The sequence below is a fragment of the Lates calcarifer genome, linkage group LG6 (assembly GCF_001640805.2).
Source record: "Lates calcarifer isolate ASB-BC8 linkage group LG6, TLL_Latcal_v3, whole genome shotgun sequence".
NCBI classification, from domain to species: Eukaryota; Metazoa; Chordata; class Actinopteri; family Centropomidae; genus Lates; species Lates calcarifer.
This window is the reverse complement of record NC_066838.1, coordinates 15814836-15833615: the sequence shown is the minus strand read 5'-3', so window position 1 is coordinate 15833615 and position 18780 is coordinate 15814836. Positions and strand designations below refer to the sequence as shown.

Genomic DNA, 18780 nt, shown 5'->3' with positions numbered 1-18780 from the left:
ATGTGCCATCACCAGTATTTCAGTCACACATATGCACTGACATGTTGGTGGCTTATCCATGGTGGAACTACTACAGCAGTTGTAAATTACACCACAATTAGAGCAGTTTCTGAACTAGCTCATGTTTAACAACTCACAGAGATTGCAATGCTCTATTTAATATTGGGTGACATCTAGTGGACAATGTCTATATCAACAGGTTTGCATACATAAATGATCCCACGCGACACCAGTAATAAAACATTGCTTTTTATATTTCATAACATAGAACAAATACAGTGACAAATTCAGTGCAACATCAAGCTGTAATAAATATGCTTTCCTTTAATCTAAATAATCAAATAATAAATAACACTCAAATAAATACTCTCAGACAATTACATATTTTTGAGTTGTGAGGGTAAGGAACACAAAAGTTGGAATATCAAAGACCTAAGTTTAAAGTTAGACCTGAAGGACTGGCCTCCCACAGCCACTGAGACAAGCGACCTTTCCTGTCCAGTTTAGAACAGTCCTGAATTTGCAGTAGGTGTCGCAAACCCATTAAATAACACGTCATGCTAAAATCTCATTAACTCTGGAAACAAAACCTGAAGAACCCGAAGACAGACATGATCTCACAAAAAACATCCTTCAGGAACACATTCACAGATTAATATTGTGATATGGCTTCTAACAACAGAATTGAATTCTATAACAATAAATAACACTGACCTGCAACAAGGGCAGATGCCTAGTAAACTGAAACGCAAGGCAGGTAAACAGGCTTATCTCTTACATTATGACTGCATCTTTTCCGACTCGCATCACAGCATTCATAAATATCTTTTATTCTGAATACATGATATTTTCTTTAAGGCGCGATTTAATATGGAATGGCATTCACTCTATATTTGATACTTATGTATTACAAATGAATTGTGAGGAAACCAATGCACTTGCCTGCCATAACTCTGTATTAAAATCTATGTCAAAAATTCACCAAACTTTCCTAATAAGATTGACTTATTTATTAAGTAAATGTGGATATCCAAGCAGTGGCTTGAGAGACATAATCTAATGCAAGACAGATTTACTAAAAGGAGAAAATATCTGGGATGATATTTTGTGCAATTTTCATTTCAACTACAGCCTCTGACGTTGTGGAAAAGTGTGTCAGCCCTCACTGGCTTCACAGATGCAAGACTGACTCAGTTTTTAAATTATGGTGGCTTTGTCTTGTCATTAAAAAGTCCCGGCTATAGATCCTGGTGGAGGTCACTGTGCGAGAGAGGTTGGTAATGCTCCTCCGCAGCTGATTTAGCTCGATGCCTCTGAGCAACTAGTCTCTGGTAGCGGGCCTGCATCTGATGGTCTGGGTCCACATTTACCCAGCTGTTGGCCACCCACTTCACCCCCCGCCTGACTGGGCAGTCGCCGTGCAGGGAGTACTCATCTAGCTCACCCATCCAACCTGGGGAAGGCATGGGAGAAAATGAACAGCATTTAAGACAGAGGAGTGTGAGCAGTAACTACTGGAGAGAGGTGAACGAGATAAATAAATTCAGATGTTGTATGTTGTTGCTTTATTAGGTACTTCAGTTAGATTTTGTTTTTTGAAAAAGGTTCAGTCATCCAGTCACCACAGCCTTGTATAAAGCTTCCTTACTCTCCCTGAATCCAATCAGATAATCATTTCAGTCCAGTAAGTTATTAAGTTATGATCATCACAACAGATTGAATAAGTTACAGAAAACAAGAGTGGAAAGAGAAAATGAGAATGGAGAAGACAGAAGACATGGAAAAGGAGAGAAAAGGGCATAAAATATTAAAAAATAAACACTTCTTTTAGAAACTTGTTTCCCCAAAGGCTCTCAGTCTGTCATCTGCCTATCAGCTGATACTGGCAAACTGCCTTTTTTTTTTCAAATTCTGTGAAACAGATCCTCCCCTCCCTCGAGTGGTTTTCTCACTTAGTTTGCATAATGTATGTGTTTTGGCGTCAAATGTCGTAAGTTTTCACCTCTGCAGGGTGACAATCCACAAAGAAGTGGGGATTAAAAAGTACACTGGCATGCTTGTGCCTCCGTGGATTCAGGCCTAAAGGCTAGTGACATGGGATTTGATGTACATTGCTTCCTACAATAGATTCAACATAATGAGGGGCTCGCAAGGCGTGTGTGTGCACGTAAATAGCTAAAGTCTTCTGTTGTTACCTCTACCATCAGAGAGATGGTTGTACCAGAGGAGCGCTGTCCCAGCAGTAGGTTTTATTCTCAGGTTCCCTCTGCCACATGTCTCCTGAGTTTCTGTCAGATCTACTCCATCCTGGACCAGTGCCTAGGACACACAAAACTGTAAACAGCTTGTGTCTCATTTGTTTTGGTGCACAGTGTTCATGACGGTATCAGATTCCTTGTCATGGGTCAGCATCATCTGTGTCTTATCAGCAAAAATTCAGGTCATGCACAGCTGTTATTGTTTCACAGTGGCAAAAAGAAAGCAGGTTTATGACTGCATGTTCTGAAAGCGCACTCACCTGCTCTTCATAGGTACGATTGTCTGCCACAGGAAAGGTGGTCTCACCACCTTCCTCTGCAGAGCTGAGGTAGAATGACACTGTAAGATACCTGGAAAAACGAGAAAGGAAGCGACAAATACAGACAATAATGAAAAAAAATTACACTGTAAGCATTACAAAAATCCCTAAATATAAAATATAGTATATGCCACACATACCTGCAAAAAACCTCTGTGAGAGCAGATGTGTTTCCTGCCAGTCGTGTGTGCGCGCAGGTGGTCTCTGTATGAGAGGGGCTGCTGTCATGGTGGGCATTGCTGAAGTCTCCGTGCTCATAGCGAATCACCTGCAGCGGCTCACTCAGGTCAACCAATGCAGAGGGCAGACGTGTCAGACTGGTTACTCTGAGTAAAAGAAATAAAGGGGTAAAACAGTAAAATTTACATACGCATTCACATATGAGTGTATGGGTTACTACATGATTAAGTGTATGCATGTGTACTTACCTGTTCCTGAGTGTTTGCAGCACATGATGGGATCCCAGGCCTTGGTAAAGCCACGTATGTTTGCTTCTCTGTTTGAACTGACTCCAGAGCTTCCCACTTCGCTGTTGTCCCGGCCGTTGGGAGACATCATAAACACGCCTGAAGTCCTCCAAGGTTAGCATCCCTGTCAGAAACACACACACAAACACACACAAAATCCTTCATTTGACTATTTTCTTCCCCTTCATAGAGTTAGGACACAGAAGTACAGTTAAAATACAACCTCATAACTACAGATATGACTGGAGCCCTGTGAAATGATTAAACCAGTCTTTCCCAACTCCCATTCAATTTTATTTAATCTTGAATTCTTGGACAATGTCGTGACCAGTAGGATATGACAGCTCCCTTCTCTTTTTTCCTCCATTCCTTCCCTCTTTGTTCAACTGTATGCTGTTACTCTCAGCTGAATGAATGTCTGGCCCCCATCACTTCCCCTGGGAGGCCGCGCCCCAGCCGCAACAATAGCTCTGGGGTGCCAGAGAAGAGGTGACCGGGGGAGGAGGGGGTGGACTAACGAAAGAGTGTAGAGGTGGGAATTGGTGGTGGTGGTGGTGGGGGATACAGGGAATCCGGGGGAAAAATAAAAAAAGGGGTTGGAGAATAATCAGGTTTTTAATGAGATAGGATGAGGTACATCCGGACTGGGACGTGTACAACTGCCTGGCACAATGGCATCAGGTCAAAATGGTGTCACCCCTCTTCCGGCCTTGCCACTCACAAAGAGTTGCACGCAACCACAACCACCAGTCACCACCACTTACTCTACTCTTATGAATACACAATCACTACAGAAACACTCACACATACAACAGATTAGTCCAGTGGATTTATTATTTACACATGAATCTGACATGCTGATCTTGAACCTCTGAGTTAACTGATTGTAATGAACAATGAAAGTCCAATAAAGGAGCCTTTTGCAAACACAGAAATCAGATGAGGACAAACATGTAACTAGCTGTTGAAAATTAATAGCACCAGAACATGCATTTTAAATGGAAACTTAACTCAATTTTCTCACTTTTCCAGCTTTTCCAGATATTTGTCTCAAAGAGCTCGATCAGAATTCAGAAAATGTCTTTTAAACTAAGAAAGTTGCATTTAAAATCATGGTAAAAAGATACATTCACTTGCCTATTCCATTTCAAATTGCATTCAGTTTCTACAAGTGTCTCACAAATTCATTTCAAAGTTGTACTTTCTGAGCCCCAAAACTGAACTTTGCTGATGTTCTTTTCTAAATGGAATCAGCTGGAACAGTCTAAGATGTACTGACACTCATAAACCACATGAACACAAACCTGAGGGCCGATCTTCCAGACCAGTGAGTATCTGCCGTAGGTTGTCTGGGCTCAACCAAGTTCCATCTCGAGAACGTGAATGACTCACAATCTGAAGGAGAGACCACAGTGTTTTTCTCATAGCAACAAAAAACATTCAATGTTCTGCCATTTCTTGTAATTTGTTATTACTTGTTATTGATTTTTCTGGAAATGTATTTCCCCCTATAGCTGTGTGGCACATGGATACAAGATGTTTCTATCTTATCACCTCCTGCTTCTGCAGCAGCCCGTCCTGGTTTAGGTCCAGCAGACTGAAGACCTCTTCTGTGCTGAGAGAAAGTAGAGGCTGGTTTGACTCCTCTTGTCCCTGGCTGGGTGCTGGTGTCTGGCTCTCCATCAGACCCTTGAGCTGAGCCAGCTGCACCACCACACGACACTCCTCCTCTGACAGGAAGCCAGGAATCTCTGACAGGAACAGGAAAAAGACAACGGTGGCGAAGGTTAGGACACACTGCGGCTTAGGACATGCGTGATCAGATCAATGCCAATACCTCTCAAAGATCTTAATTTGAAATAGGGACACATTTATTTCTCATACCCACCCTAATGATCTAAAGCACACATTTAGTTTTAATGTGACAAATTATGTTGAGTCTGTGGAGTCCTGGGGAGTTTCCCAGGGGAGACTGAAAAAAATATCAGTTAAGAGCTTATTTTTGAAAGCACAAATAGACCGCCACATTACGTGACTTTTCCAGAAGCACAATTATGGAAATGAAAGGCTGCCAAACCCCAGTCTAGCCGCGATCAGAGTGAGGATCAAGGATATACAATCTATCAAAGAGATTGGCTTGGAGATTAAGCGAAGCTAATCAAAAACATGCAAAGTGCGGCTGAGATTCTGGGCTTGTTCATAGATTAACTGTTGTGCATGATGACTCACACATTCACACGTTAAGAGTACACATGGTGATTAGGTAATAGTGATGCTGCTAATTGATAAAAAGCAAACAGACTGAAACAGTTTCTTCTGAATTGCAGATGGATACCAGTTGCAGATTTCCTGATGTCTATGGCATCACTTTAACACTGATTCAACGTTTCTCAAGTTTGAAAAGTCCCTTAACAACCTTGGCACACACTCAAGTGTAACAGACCTGTATTACACCTGAAATTGTGAGTGAGTGATTGATGTTTAAGTGGATTAAAAGATGTCTGTGAGCACTGCTGGCTTGATCTGTCAGACTGCTAAATGGATTACTTTAGATTGCCTTACAAAACCTTTCAGGGTGAAAGGGCAACTTTGACATACTTTGATCAGTGTATGCTAATAATCATATGACTAGGATGTGTAGGCCCTAAAAGGTAGGACAAATCCCAATAAAATTCTTCATACAGTGAATAAGTAAAATGTTTTTTATAGAAACATGAACTCAAGAAAAAACACACAGAAAAAAGTCATAGGGACAAAGGAGTTAAACATAGGGACTTTATATTAGATCAAAATTAACTGGCTAAGGGGAGCTAAACTTGGTGCTAATTATTAATACCTTGCATGTTTCCCGTGTTTAAGCACAGGAACTCCATTAACAGACTGTGCATGCTAGTCCCCTCTGTCACTCCCCAGTGAGTCACTTGTGGTATAGCCTATCCCACAGGACTTCTCCCAGAGGACTTCTCCCAGAGGAAGGTAGAACCTGTGGAGGCTGCTGGGACTTTGTAATTGATGTTGATATCAATTACAGCAGAATTCTAATTTGCACCTACTTATTAGATGACTTAGTAGACAATATTGTTCCAAACCACCTAACACCAAAACAGTTTGTTTCTTTTGTTTGAGATCTGTCCCTGGACTATTACCATTAGTAGGTCTTCCTGGGTTTCCTAGAACTAGGAACACTAGCAAAACATCCTAATTTATGTATTCTACTGGATAGGTTCATTGATTTATTAAGACCTCAAGTGTGAAGGCAGTAGTGTGTCATGGTCCCCTCCCAGCAAAGCATCATGTCTGTCAATCATTACCCCTCTTAATAAAAGGCTTCCGGCAGGTTGCCTGCCTGTACAGTAGAGGCCTTGTTTGTCACCCGTGTCTTTTACACTGTACCCACTTGGTTAATCCCTATTGTCCAGTCAAACCTCATTAATCTGGATAACTGATATGAATAAAGGGGGACTGAGCCTCTCTCTCTTCTCCCCCGGAAAGGAAGTGACCTGCTTGTCTGAACAGGAATCAGGCCATGGCTACACAGCAGGACAACACCAGTTTTATTTGTGTCCACACACACACACTCACATTTGCAAGTGTCTGCACGCAGGTCTTACATGTTCTGTAACTTTGAGAGACATTCTGCATGTTGATTATCTTCTCTTGAATGTTTATAGCTCTGCAATGACCTAACCCTGGGGGCAGCTTAATTGTATCCTTGCTATTATGGGCATCTTCAGTCTCTCATGAGCAGTAAATAGTCATAAAAAAATCCAATCTCTCCCTCTCAGCAGCAGGGGTGGATAAGAAAAGAAGTGCAAAAAGCAAAGAGGTCAGGGCAGGACAGGGTAGTTAAGTGTGGGTTGGAAGAAAATGTGGGATGAAAGGGGTGGAGGAGTTTCGCTACATGAGGGCCAGTCTCTTTCTCAGTTCAAGCAGTGGGGATGGAAATGGCAGAAATCCAAAAGTATCCAAATGCCAAATCATCCACATTACTAATCTCGAGCTCTGTCAAACACACTTAAATCTGCTCATAAATTCTAGTGGATCTGCATCTCTAATACTGCTTTAATGTGTGCCCCACCCCTTCTCCCTACTGTTCTCTAAACCTCCCCTTACCCCTTCCTATGCAAATGTCATCACTGCCCACTATAAATACACCTATTCTGCCATCCTCTCTTGCACTGTCACACAGGGGTCTTTTATCACTCAAGAGACACACTACAGGATTCCTCCTTCTTTCCAGCTTCGGTTCCAGGATGACTTCAGTGCTCTGTCCTCATTTTAGCTCCAGAAAGTCCTCCCGCTCAGCCTCTGTACTATTTTTCTTTTTGCTTGTGGGGCCCAGCAGTACATTAGTGCTGGGTCCTGGTGCTGGTAAAGTAAAGTCGGGGCTGGAGGGACAAGCAAGAGCTGAGGGTAGGGTTAAATCTGGGGTAAAGGACAGGGCAAGTACTGAGGGCAACACTGAAACTGGATTTGGAGATACTCATGTTTCTAGACCAGGAGCTACAGCAGGAGAGGATGGTGAGGTGTGGGGGGACCCTGGTACTACTGACCTCAGGTCCATGCTGTCTATAGGAGAGGGTGGACTGTGGGAGCCCCGCAGTTCCTCTCGCTGTGTGTCCATCCCATCCGGCATGGCCTTGTGCCAAAACATTGGTTATGACACTATGAGGATGCCAAACCTGCTGGGCCACGAGTCTCCAGCTGAGGCTGTACAGCAGAGTGCCAGCTGGTTGCCACTACTTGCCAGAGAGTGCCACCCAGATGCCCGCATCTTTCTCTGCTCTCTCTTTGCACCCATTTGCCTTGACAGGTAAGTTCACTTGTGATTTCTGTGCACAGATAGACAATATTGTGGTAGCCAGCATCCCAAAGTAAAATCACCCTTGCAGTGGGCACCGAATTCCCAGCTTTATTAAAAGGAAAAATGGCTAAGATGTTGATTAATTACAAAGTAACACAGCAGTGGGGTCATTAAGGGTTAACGCCCTTTTGAAAGCTATGCAAATTGGTGCTAGTCTCAGTGGAAAGGGCCTGGTTTCACACAGAAACCAAGCCATCAAAGCACTATAATGCCCTTTTAGTAACATTAGCACTTCTCAGTTGAGAAAGAGAAAAACAAGCAACCAAATGGTATCTAATCCGCTGTTGTTTGTTCCCTGCCACTTCACTATCGATTCAAATCCTTTCATCTATTCAGTGCCACCCATGTTCTCTCTCCATCTCTTCTTTATCAGGTTTATATCACCCTGCAGGAGTTTGTGTGAATCTGTGCGGGACAGCTGTGCACCAATCATGAGTTGCTATGGCTACCCCTGGCCAGAAATTCTGCGCTGTGACCAGTATCCTGCAGACCATCTCATGTGTATCTCCTCCATCACTAACACCACTGCTCACACAGGGGGGCGTAGAGGTAAGAAACTGACTATGCGGACACATATAATTGAGCTGACTTCATTTAACAACTGATTCAATCAGTGGTTTGACTATTTCAGTGCCTCTGGCAAGCTGTCGGGATTGTGAGCTGGAAGAAGCCTCCTCCTCAAAAGATGCACTGGATACCTTTTGTAGGAGTGATTTTGGTGAGTGTCAGTATTCCTCCACCTCTTTGCTCCTGTCTTTTATAACTTCTTCTCATTAATTCTGTACAAGAAATAACAGACAAGAGGACACTGCTCCACAAATAAGTGATGTCAATCATGTTTTGTTTTATCTTCTTTCTTCCTAGTTGTGAAACTGCGTCTGACACGACTCAAGTACAGTCCAGTAAGCCTGTCTCAGTTCTCTCTGGCTGCCAAACTGGATGTCCTGAAGCACGGACCCCTGTTAGGAGGGCAGATCCGCTCTCAAATTGAACTGTGGCTAGAGAGGGATGCCACCTGTGTAAGGAACATGACGCGGCAACACCCTCGAGGCGGCACCTTCCTAGTGACGGGCACAGTCCAGGGGGAGCGCTTGGTGGTCACTAAGGCTTATGCCTGGCAAAAACGAGACAAGAATCTGATGGCGGCTGCGCGCAAATGGAAACAACACAGATGCAGGAGCTAAGATTATGTGTGTGATTAGAAAATTTGAAAGAAATGAATTGTGAAACAAGCATTACGCAGCTATGGTTAGGGGAAGCATAGGGATAGCATATAGATTTGAACCATAACCTAACAGCTGTATATAATGCTTCTTTTTGCCTTTGAAAATCATGTTCAAAATTTATGAAAGAGATAATATCCAATACTCTAGTCACAAAGGAGCTCTGTCAGTCAGGAAGTGTTAATAGAAAATGTACATATCTGTGAATTGTAAGTAAATATTGCTGGTCTATATTTGTATGACTTTGAGAATCATAATTAAACTTTGTACTCTAAACCCTGATAAAATGCCATTTATTCATAACTGGCAGATTAAATCCAGAGACTACCGTGTACTTACCAAATAGCAGAGGTTTCAAGCTTAGTGTCCTCATCTCATGTGTTCTGTCTGGAACAAGGGACACCTGCTGAACATGTCCAACCTGCAGATGCATAGGAGGCATTATCACCACACTCATTTAGTAGGGGTTCAGGATCATGGATATTACTGTAGCAGCTGTAAGTCACAATATATTTTTTAATTTGGACTTCTGCAACTTAATTAATTAACATAACGTTTTAGTTATGCGGCACAATTTGATTAACAAGGCGAAAGTAAGCATCTTTGAGTATTTTAGAGGCTGAAATATCAGCAATCATACCCGTTCTTGAGAAACACATTGCACTAGAGGACTCTTTGCATTGAGTTAAAATGGCATACTTGGCATACTCGCACCGAAATGATGCCAGTTTTCTTACCCGAATCCCCTCAATGCGAGGCAGACTGTAACTTTGACTGTAGTCCTCTACATGAAGCTCTCTCGGAGCTGGTGCAGGATGGGGCAAAGGGCTCCCACTCTCGCTGACCGACGCCGGGGTGGCCCCGTCTCCACTGACAAGATCCCCGGGTCCGTTGTTGTAGTGCACGTAGAGCAGCAGAGCGATGACATTCAGGATGTACACATGGAAGAAGACCATGACCACAACGAAATAAGCCCGGGAGCAGACATTGCTTCTCTGGATGTGCAGCCGAGTGGAGCGAAAGGGGGAATTGAAGGGCGACGATAGTGGTTTGTCGCTGAAAATTGATTCGTCCTCCTCCATTACATTTTCTTCAGTTTCTTCCATTTTCGATTGCATATCAATCACAATGGAAAAGCTGGGAATATCAATGCACTGGGTATCGTAACTGCCAATGTCAGTCGCTTTACGTTGTGCCTGATAACGTTAGCAAATCTAGCTAACTACGAGGCGAACCCCACCGCAAACCTCTGGCTGTTTCGATAAATATCGATGATGTCGTCTCTGCTGCTTTCACCCAAAGAAACGGGGCAGCTCCAAGAGGAAAAGCAGTTATGCCGCCAGTCGTTTTCTCTAATAAATAAATGTGTCATCATTAACTAAAGTCCCTTAATCCCCTGTTAGCTAACTAGGCTGGTGCGCTGCCCCTGACAACCTGCCTAACAACAAGACGGACAAGCTAACGACTGCAGAGGAGCCGCTTTTTCAGGCCCATCAGTAAACCGTTAGCGGCCTCTAACGGTCAACTCCAGTGAAGAAAAAATAAATAAACGATGGTCAGGACCGCTGATTGACTTTTATCATACATACAAGAAGTGGAAGAGGAGCTCGGAGCTTTTATGTAAGTAAAAGTACCAATACAATATTGCAGATATACTTCACTACAAGTAAAGGTCCTGCATTCAACATTTTACTTTAGTTAACGCTAACTACACAGTATTATTACGCCTATTTTTCATTATTAAACACTGATGCATTAATGGGTAAGCATCATTTTACTGTTGTAGGTGGTCGTAGGAGAGCTCATTTTAAATTTCTACATATTATGGACTGTACACCTAGCTAAAACTAATGCAGTCCTGCAGTAAATCTTATCTTCGTGAAGTATATAATGTTCAGTTTGATTTGATTTTTTTTTTAAAAAAGAGGTGTTGATTCAACTTGGTCATCCTATGGTCATTGTGGAGGATGTAGTATGTTTGGTGCCTTATCACGTTATCACGTGTTTCTGTTATTATATCCACCCAAATGATATCAATGAGGTTAAGATAAATAACAGAAAAAACGCCATCACAAACTACATCCTTCAAAATGACCATACAGTTGAATCAACACATCTCTACAACATTTTCAAGTAAAACTGAACATTACGACTTTCATGAAGGTAGGATTTGTTGCAGGAATGTATCAGACTGTATTAGTTTTAGCTAGGTTTACCAAATACTGAGTGTATATAAAGATTACAAGCCTTTTATATAAACATTTACATAAAATGTTTTTATAAACAGTTTGGTATTTCAGTAATTTAGTCCTGTATTTATCAACCTAGGGATCAGGCCAAAGAATCCCAACCCTGGGGGGGTTATGAGATGATAAATAGGGCAAGAAAGAGGCAAAACCAAAGTTACGTTGCACAGACTTGTGCTCATATTTTGGATTTTTCTCTAATCTAGTTTAATCTTGTAATCTGCTCTTTTTAACAGGAAGGAAATATTCTTAAAAGAGTACTCCAGCATTTTTCCATTTTGCTTTTCTAAAGTCGGGGGCAGCACAGGAGACAGTTTAAAAAATAAGGGTCAAAATGGAAACAGCAAAGGTCAAGATGTCATGATTCTTAGTCTCAGAGCATAGGCATATATGCTTAAAAAACATTTGTGGATTCCAGTATTGCACATGATACTGCATTAATGTACATGTTTTACTGTGATTTCCATCTATAGCTATAAATACAAGGACTTACTGAGAGTAGTCCTACAGGCTCTTGTTCAGTCAATGACTTTGGCTTGTGAATGAAAACATGCTGCTCGTGTAAACCACACGGTGGCGATGAAGACCAGCAGGCACACATCTCATCATCAGCTTTGTTTGCTGTGTCATCTGAGATTCCCGACGTAACTGTTGGGGATTCAGGTGATCCCCTTACAAAAAGTATTCAGCTTAGAGTTCTATTCACTTCACAGAAACACTGAAGGTATGTTCTTTGAAAATCTTTGCTTCAACTCCCCACAGCACAGTCACCCAGTAGCCATTTTACATCAAAAGGAGAATATGCTTGTTACTGCACGTATCTGGGCTGTTTAGGACTGTAATTAAATGTAATCCAGTTGAGCCAACTCATCCCGTATTTTACATTGAGGCCACTACAATTTGCCTGATGCGTGCATCACTATGAAGAAATTTTATTTCAACGGGGAAGCGAAACTTGACAATTATGTTTGGGCTATATTTTCACGCACGTTGATGCCAAATAAGCAGTGGTGGATTTCCATAATTTTCAGTCCATGCATTATTCACTAGGAATTTTTCTCTGAGGTGCATATTTAGATGGGAATGGAGCTTGGATAATGAAGAGCTAATTTCCCCGGTGACGCTGCCCCCCTAAATTAATCTATTTGACCCCCTTTTCATACACAGAGGGAAAGGTTTGGAGGTGGGGGTGGAGGTTAGAGAGTCTGATACACACACACACACACATTCACAGTCTCTCTCTCTCTCTTTCACACTCACATGCACAGATATGCACACACACACCCCTTGCGGTGTTTTCCGGGATCACGCCACCGCTTCCACTTGGGATCCACACAGCAGCAGCGATATGGCTGATCATCGCCGGACGGGACGGTGTCGATCATGAGCGAAAGTAAAGGCAAATAATGCACTATTACAAGCCAGCGATGCAGCCAGTCAGGCGAGGGGACACTGCGACACACCGTAAAACACAGGGATAAGAGTTAACCGACGGCTAATAGGCAAATCTGGTGTGTTTTCACAGCAAAGTAGTTGGAGGAACTTGTCGCAGTGGATTCATCCCGGCGTGCTGCCTGGATTACCATACACAAGTGGAACAATAGTCTCCTGCAGCAGAAAAACATTAGCAGGTCAGTGGCAGCGGTGTTGTTGTTTGTTTATGTCCGGCCTGTGTTTCCCACGTTTTTACCCTGTAATGTCAGTGCTGGGACAACCACCACAACGATAACCATGGTTGTCCTATCACCTGACATTGCAGGTGGAGTTATTTTTCGACTCGTTAAAACAAAGGTGTTTTGGTGATTTTTGACTGCGTTAGTGTGCGCCTATGTTGAACTAATGCGGATGCTTTAAGTATCACTGCAAAAAAATCCGAATCGCAGTGGATAAATTGTGACACCATAGCAGATAAAATGGATAGATAGCGATAAGGGCACCTTATACCGACTCGATTTTAATTAGAGCAGTGTACTTTAAATATTACATTATGGGTAAATACAATTTTAAAAACTGAGTTGATCCCAGTCTTGTTTCCATAGAGTTTCAGAGCCGGCCGGACGGCTGTGCAACTTTTTCTTTGCCCTGCCAGACTCTCCTCCTCCCGGATACTTGCGTCAGGAAAACACGGGGAGAGAGGAACTGACCGAAAACGCAAAAGGCCCGGTAGGAAGGTAGAGGAATCTCTCCCCACCAGTCAGGCCAAACGTGAACTGCCGTGTGTTTTAGTTCCGTGATGTTTATCGAGCGGCCGCTTCGCTTCATGTGCGCCCAGCCTGGAGAAGTGTCGGGTTAGCGACGAGGGATATTGTCGGGACCTTCGCTCGTCCGCGAATGTGACAGCGCAGTCCAGTCCCGTGGTCCTGCAGTGTTGTCGATAACCTCGTGGATGTTTCCCCGACAGCAGTCCGTATATTAACACCGTATAGGTTGAACAATCAGTGCCTCTGGCAAAATCGTGCCTCCGAACAGTTAGTTTCTTAGCGGCGTGTTGGGGGTATCATTTAGCACTAAATTATTTATGTATATCTCCATGTGGGATGTCCAGATTCATCCATCAGTGCCTTTGCCCTTGTGTTGCACCCCATTTGAAACATTTCAGTAATATTCCCACACCAATACTAATCCTGTGTTTTTACTATATATATATTACCTGTCTTATTACAATAATGACAACATGACTGCAGCTCCCCGGAGGGCCTCGTTATATATTTTGCAGTCATCAAACATAAGTTCAGGACTTTTGTTGCATATTTGCGTGTGCTTGTTGCCAAGTGGGATTGCCTGTATGGTATTACCTCTGCACAGTTTAATGTCCTGAAACTAGTTAACCAGTGCATTTACATAGGATGCACCATACATCTGTGTCCTCTGGTTTGAATGTCACCCATTTGTATTCTACTCTGTGGTAAAATGAGGTTTATGAACCAGGAGATCAAAATCTCCTAACCAGTAATTCTAATAATGTATGACGATACTAAATAACAAAGTTTTTGCTGTCCAATTATCCAGCATTATTGTGTTCCAACTTTTGGTGGAATCTTATCATGATGAGTAAGACAAAGTTTATTGATGAACAGAAATTTGATGATTCTCTCTATATATTTTGTGCTCATTTCCCATATGTATAGTGGAAAAATAATTCTTTTAATGTGATATTGATTTCAGCCACATTATTCAGCCCTAAGTGAAGTTCTAGGAATATTTCTGTACTTTGTTTGACCCCTTTGAGCCAGATCTCTCCAGAATTATATCAGTTGGTATTCTATTTTTCTTCCTCCTCTTGTGGCTGAAAATGGCATTTCAGATGTTTGGGTTTTTTTACTGGGTTACCCTGTTTTGCAGTTTTTGTTTTTCTGCTTATTCATTCATCTTTTTCTCTAATTTCTTCTTTTCATTTTACTCTGGAGATTTAGGTTAAATGACAGAATAGATGTTGAGGAGGAGCCACTGGGCTTATTAGGACAATGTGCCTCTTTTTGGGTTATTTGTCGGTTCATGTGTTTGTTTACGTGGATGTGTGTAGGATCCTGTAGTTGGGCAGATTTGTGCATTACTCATGCATCCTCAGGCCGCTGTGCCAAGCAGTGTTTCGGAGAGCCACTGAGTGCCCGCTCCGCTCTGCCACATTGTATGTGTGTGCATGCATGCGTATGATTCATGTGCCACTGAATTGCAGAAGAATGCTTGTTTGTTTGTGATGAAAAGGAGACACAGAGAGGTACAAGAAGTAAGACAATATGTGGCAGAAACACAATAATCCCTTGATCACAAGCTGTCAAAATTGTCTCCTCTGTTTCTGATAAAATACGTTTCTGTGTCTGTATGTGTTGGTACCTAAGTGTGTCAAACATGCAGCTAGCTACTGTTTGTGTACGGCATGCGGATACTGCAGACTCAGGTCCTCAGGTCCATTCATTCTTTGGCTGAGGTAAAATTGGCAGCGGAATCCCAGAGCCAGGCTGGCAAAGATTGCATGCTGCAGTACTGTGTGGCATCCCAAGCACTGGAGGGCTGGAAGTTTTTACAGTGGTGTGTGTGTTTGTGTGTGTGCAGAGGGGGTGAGTGTAGATAGTGGAGACAGAGAGATGAGAATCGTGAATTCTCAGCTTTTTGCCTCTCTGTGTTTCATTTCTCAGTCTCTTCACCTCAGAGACAGAAACTGCGGTTCCAGCCTGGGCCTGTAACCTAGCAACCCAAATGGTGTGTGTCTTGAATAAATCAGACTGTATTCTTCCTCTGTCCTCCTCAGGGGTGTGTCAGTTCACCTCACCTCTATGCTACCACATCCGTGCAGCCACTCACACCCACACACATGTGGAAACAGATGTGCACATACTCACAGGCTGTTAACAGACACACACAAACACCTGAGTACAAAGTTAGATTGGATTTTACTTTGTATCACTTACTGATTTACCCTCTGCTTGTGAACAGTGGGTTGTGCTGGTTTCAGCCACAACAGCGGAGAAGCTTGTAGGAGTGAGAACAGCCTTGGTCATCTGAAGTGTGTCCCTCCATTTAGTGAGAGTTATGCATCAGAGATGTTGGTGGTTTGCTGGGTGTCTGGTGAGTGTGGCCTGCACATGCTGCAGCCTGGAGCCACATGTCTCATCCCACTCACTGACGTGCCTCTGCCAAGCTCTTCATGTTGCCACGTCCATCTGCACCAGGCAGGACCCAACATCCAACGCACATTCATAACACATCATTCTTCCTGAAACTTTTTTTTTAAATCTCAAGCTGACCAACATACAGCAGATACACTCTGGAAATCTCTTACATTACGCTTAAGTTTTGTTCTAAATAGTACCAAATGTACTAACTTTGCACAAAGCTAATATTGTAGCAAATATTTGAACATAACGAAAAGTTAATATTGCGTCACAACTGGAATAGAAGGTAATTAAAAGCAACTTTGATGGAATCACAAGGTAGAAATGTTTGAAATGTGTAAACTAAGTAGAAAGTTATTAGTTTTACTTTTTCTACAAAATGTATTTATGTTGTGCTTATTTTGTACAGAGGTTCACAGGATAGGCTGACCTTATTTCATCATAGTATGAATAAAATTGGAGATCTCAACGACATATGCAATATACAGTGGCACTCTGAAGTGTTTCCCACTATGAGATGCTGGGTAATGAGATTCCCACTGCGTTATTGTTTGGGCTAATTCAACAGAGATAAGATGAAGACTGTGAAATTAATCATTATTGTGTGTCTGTATGTGTGTGCGTGCATGGATGGTTAGAAGCGCAAGTGTGTGTTAATGATAACACTGGTATGTATTAATCTGGGTAATAAGCAGCGCATTATATCATTGGCTGTTCCCACATAATGTCAGTCATTTATTCTTGAAAATTCATGGATGGTGGCTGCAAGGTTGCGTGAGGAGAGGCCAGTGTTCTTGTCCGCACAGGCTTCCTCTTCTCTAGTGAAGTCTGGGAAAACATGCAAATGAGGGGGGGAGGGACATTCGTTCCATACTGATAATCCATTGGTGACGGATGATATGAAATGAATGTGAGATGCTCTCCTTTCACTCTTTTGTTCTCTTTTTTAACTTTTTTTTTTCATCTCGGAGAAACGCCTCCAGCTAAGGTGCAAACGGCATCCAACAGGGCTCATGTAAATTGGCAGGGGCAATGTTGTTAGCAATGGATACTCGCCTAAACGCATCTTCTAGTGAAATAAAGCCAGTCGTCCTGAATGAGGATCGCTGGGTATGAATTCCCTCAGAGCACTGGCTGTCTCTAATAGGCCTGAAAGACTGAGAGCCTGAAAGGATGAATGGCTTTTGTTGAAGCCTCCAAGGTTGGACACAAAGAGAAAGGCAGTGGGTGCCGTGTGCGTTTTTTTGTGTCGGTGTCTGTCGGTGTGTGCGTGTGTGAGTGCGCGCGCTTGTGTTTGTCAGCTCCCCGAGCCCTTATGGGTGAGATAGAAGGAGCAGGAAGTGGAAGGGAGACAGAAATACTCTGCCGTAGCTGCCTCTACCTCCAGGCCAGTAAAACAGAGTGACTTCAACACACACTCATGCAAGCACACACATACTGTACAAACACAAACAAGATTTTAAATGTCTGCTGAGGGGCACTCTCAACAATATATAACTTTGAAAGCTTAGTGACGTTAAGAGGTATACACACACAAATACATAACGCACACAGTTGGGTCAACATTGAATATGAAGAGCACTTTGCTGGGAAAATAATATGTGCTTTATTTTAAGGGTGGTATGCTTCTCCCCTGTAACCACATATATACTGTACAGTATTCAAAACCAGCTTTCCATTAGAATTGTTTGGTTGTTGTCACATGACACTAGCATAGATTGGACTACTGCAGAATCAGTGATAGATGGTGTGTATATGGAGTATAAAGAACTTTATTCTTGTGTCATATGATAATTTTGCCTGCCATTCTTGCATTGGAATACTGTAGACTTAGAGTGCACTGTAGTTTGTATACTTCACTATGGATAGCTGATGAACAGCCAGTGAAATGTGTCAATCACAGCTCATCTGCTCTTGTCTGAAACCTCCTGGGAGCTGCACAGTCAGCCATTTACATGTTGTTGGTTTTTTTTTTTGTACATTTTTTTTTTTTGTTTGTTGCTCTCTTTCTCTCTCTTTCTCTGTCTCTCTCTGGGCCTGTCTCTCTCTCATTTTGTGTCTTTTATTCTGCAATGTTTGCACTTGGGATACATAACAATGAGAACACACGCTGCGTGAGCAAACACAATCATCAGGAACCCAAAGAACAGTTGAAAATGCGCCGAGGCTGCACTGCAGTAGTTTCACTGTACAATGAAGATTACCGGGGGCAGTGTGGATCTGTCTGTTAATGGTTATAATGAGAACAATGTTCATGATTATGGTAATGGGGGATGCAGGTGGTGCTGTTGATGATAATGATCATGTTGGTGGTTGTTCCCTTCCCCTCAGCCTTTGGGCCCCGGTGGTGCGGTTGAGAAGATGGACAGGATGAAGATAATCAAGCGGAGGCTGTCCATGTCTCTACGCAGTGCTCGGCCCGTTGACGACTCCCTGTCTGAACTGGCAGAACAGATGGCCTTGGATGAGCCAACCGCAGCCAGGGACAATGGTGAGACACGTGACCTAGTGCACTTACACACAGGTATACACAAGCATTTTAGGAGATGCTGTCACACAAGCATATAGTATGTAACAGAGCACATATTTCAACCTCGCACCTCCCCATGTGCACTGTATCAGCATTCCTCCTCATGTAAGTACAATAACTCAGGTCATAATAGAGGAAACAGAAGAATAAGTCATTATGTCATTATGATGAAGAGTAATTATGCTCTATAACTCTCTTGGGAGTTGCACAGTGATTAGTTGACTCCAGCAGCTAGTCTTTTTACCACATAGGAGCAGGC

At 42.7% G+C, this 18780-nt stretch overlaps 3 protein-coding genes across 3 annotated transcripts in view; 2 read left to right on the top strand and 1 right to left on the bottom strand.

The window, feature by feature from the left end:
- Window positions 1–233: 233 nt before the first annotated feature.
- On the bottom strand, window positions 234–10751 carry LOC108877909 (transmembrane prolyl 4-hydroxylase). Its single transcript, XM_018668138.2, has 9 exons — window positions 9870–10751; window positions 9472–9553; window positions 4600–4796; window positions 4350–4440; window positions 3007–3169; window positions 2719–2904; window positions 2519–2609; window positions 2196–2319; window positions 234–1453 (listed from the first exon to the last, which is right to left on the bottom strand). Exons 1-9 carry the CDS (start codon window positions 10248–10250, stop codon window positions 1239–1241), a joined length of 1530 nt encoding a protein of 509 aa, XP_018523654.1. The 5' UTR covers window positions 10251–10751; the 3' UTR covers window positions 234–1238.
- LOC108877910 (secreted frizzled-related protein 5) lies at window positions 6462–9407 on the top strand. The gene is made up of 4 exons (XM_018668139.2): window positions 6462–7858; window positions 8283–8458; window positions 8541–8627; window positions 8774–9407. The coding sequence occupies exons 1-4, from the start codon at window positions 7167–7169 to the stop codon at window positions 9091–9093; spliced, it is 1275 nt and encodes a 424-aa protein (XP_018523655.1). The 5' UTR covers window positions 6462–7166; the 3' UTR covers window positions 9094–9407.
- A 1883-nt stretch (window positions 10752–12634) lies between the features above and the next one.
- Window positions 12635–18780, top strand: part of LOC108877908 (cyclin-dependent kinase 17-like) — a 38025-nt gene continuing 31879 nt past the window's right edge. The window contains 2 exon segments of the mRNA XM_018668137.2: window positions 12635–13009; window positions 18323–18482. Of these exon segments, the coding sequence (XP_018523653.1) occupies window positions 18353–18482 (130 nt within the window). The 5' untranslated portion in view covers window positions 12635–13009; window positions 18323–18352.

Coding starts and splice junctions, on each gene's coding strand:
- LOC108877910 (XM_018668139.2), top strand. CDS start 7,167: ATGCAAATGTCATCACTGCCCACTATAAATACACCTATTCTGCCATCC. Junction 7,859..8,282: donor GCACCCATTTGCCTTGACAG/GTAAGTTCACTT, acceptor CTTCTTTATCAG/GTTTATATCACCCTGCAGGA. Junction 8,628..8,773: donor CTTTTGTAGGAGTGATTTTG/GTGAGTGTCAGT, acceptor CTTTCTTCCTAG/TTGTGAAACTGCGTCTGACA.
- LOC108877909 (XM_018668138.2), bottom strand. CDS start 10,250: ATGCAATCGAAAATGGAAGAAACTGAAGAAAATGTAATGGAGGAGGAC. Junction 2,905..3,006: donor CTGCAAACACTCAGGAACAG/GTAAGTACACAT, acceptor TCTTTTACTCAG/AGTAACCAGTCTGACACGTC. Junction 2,610..2,718: donor CTCACAGAGGTTTTTTGCAG/GTATGTGTGGCA, acceptor TCGTTTTTCCAG/GTATCTTACAGTGTCATTCT.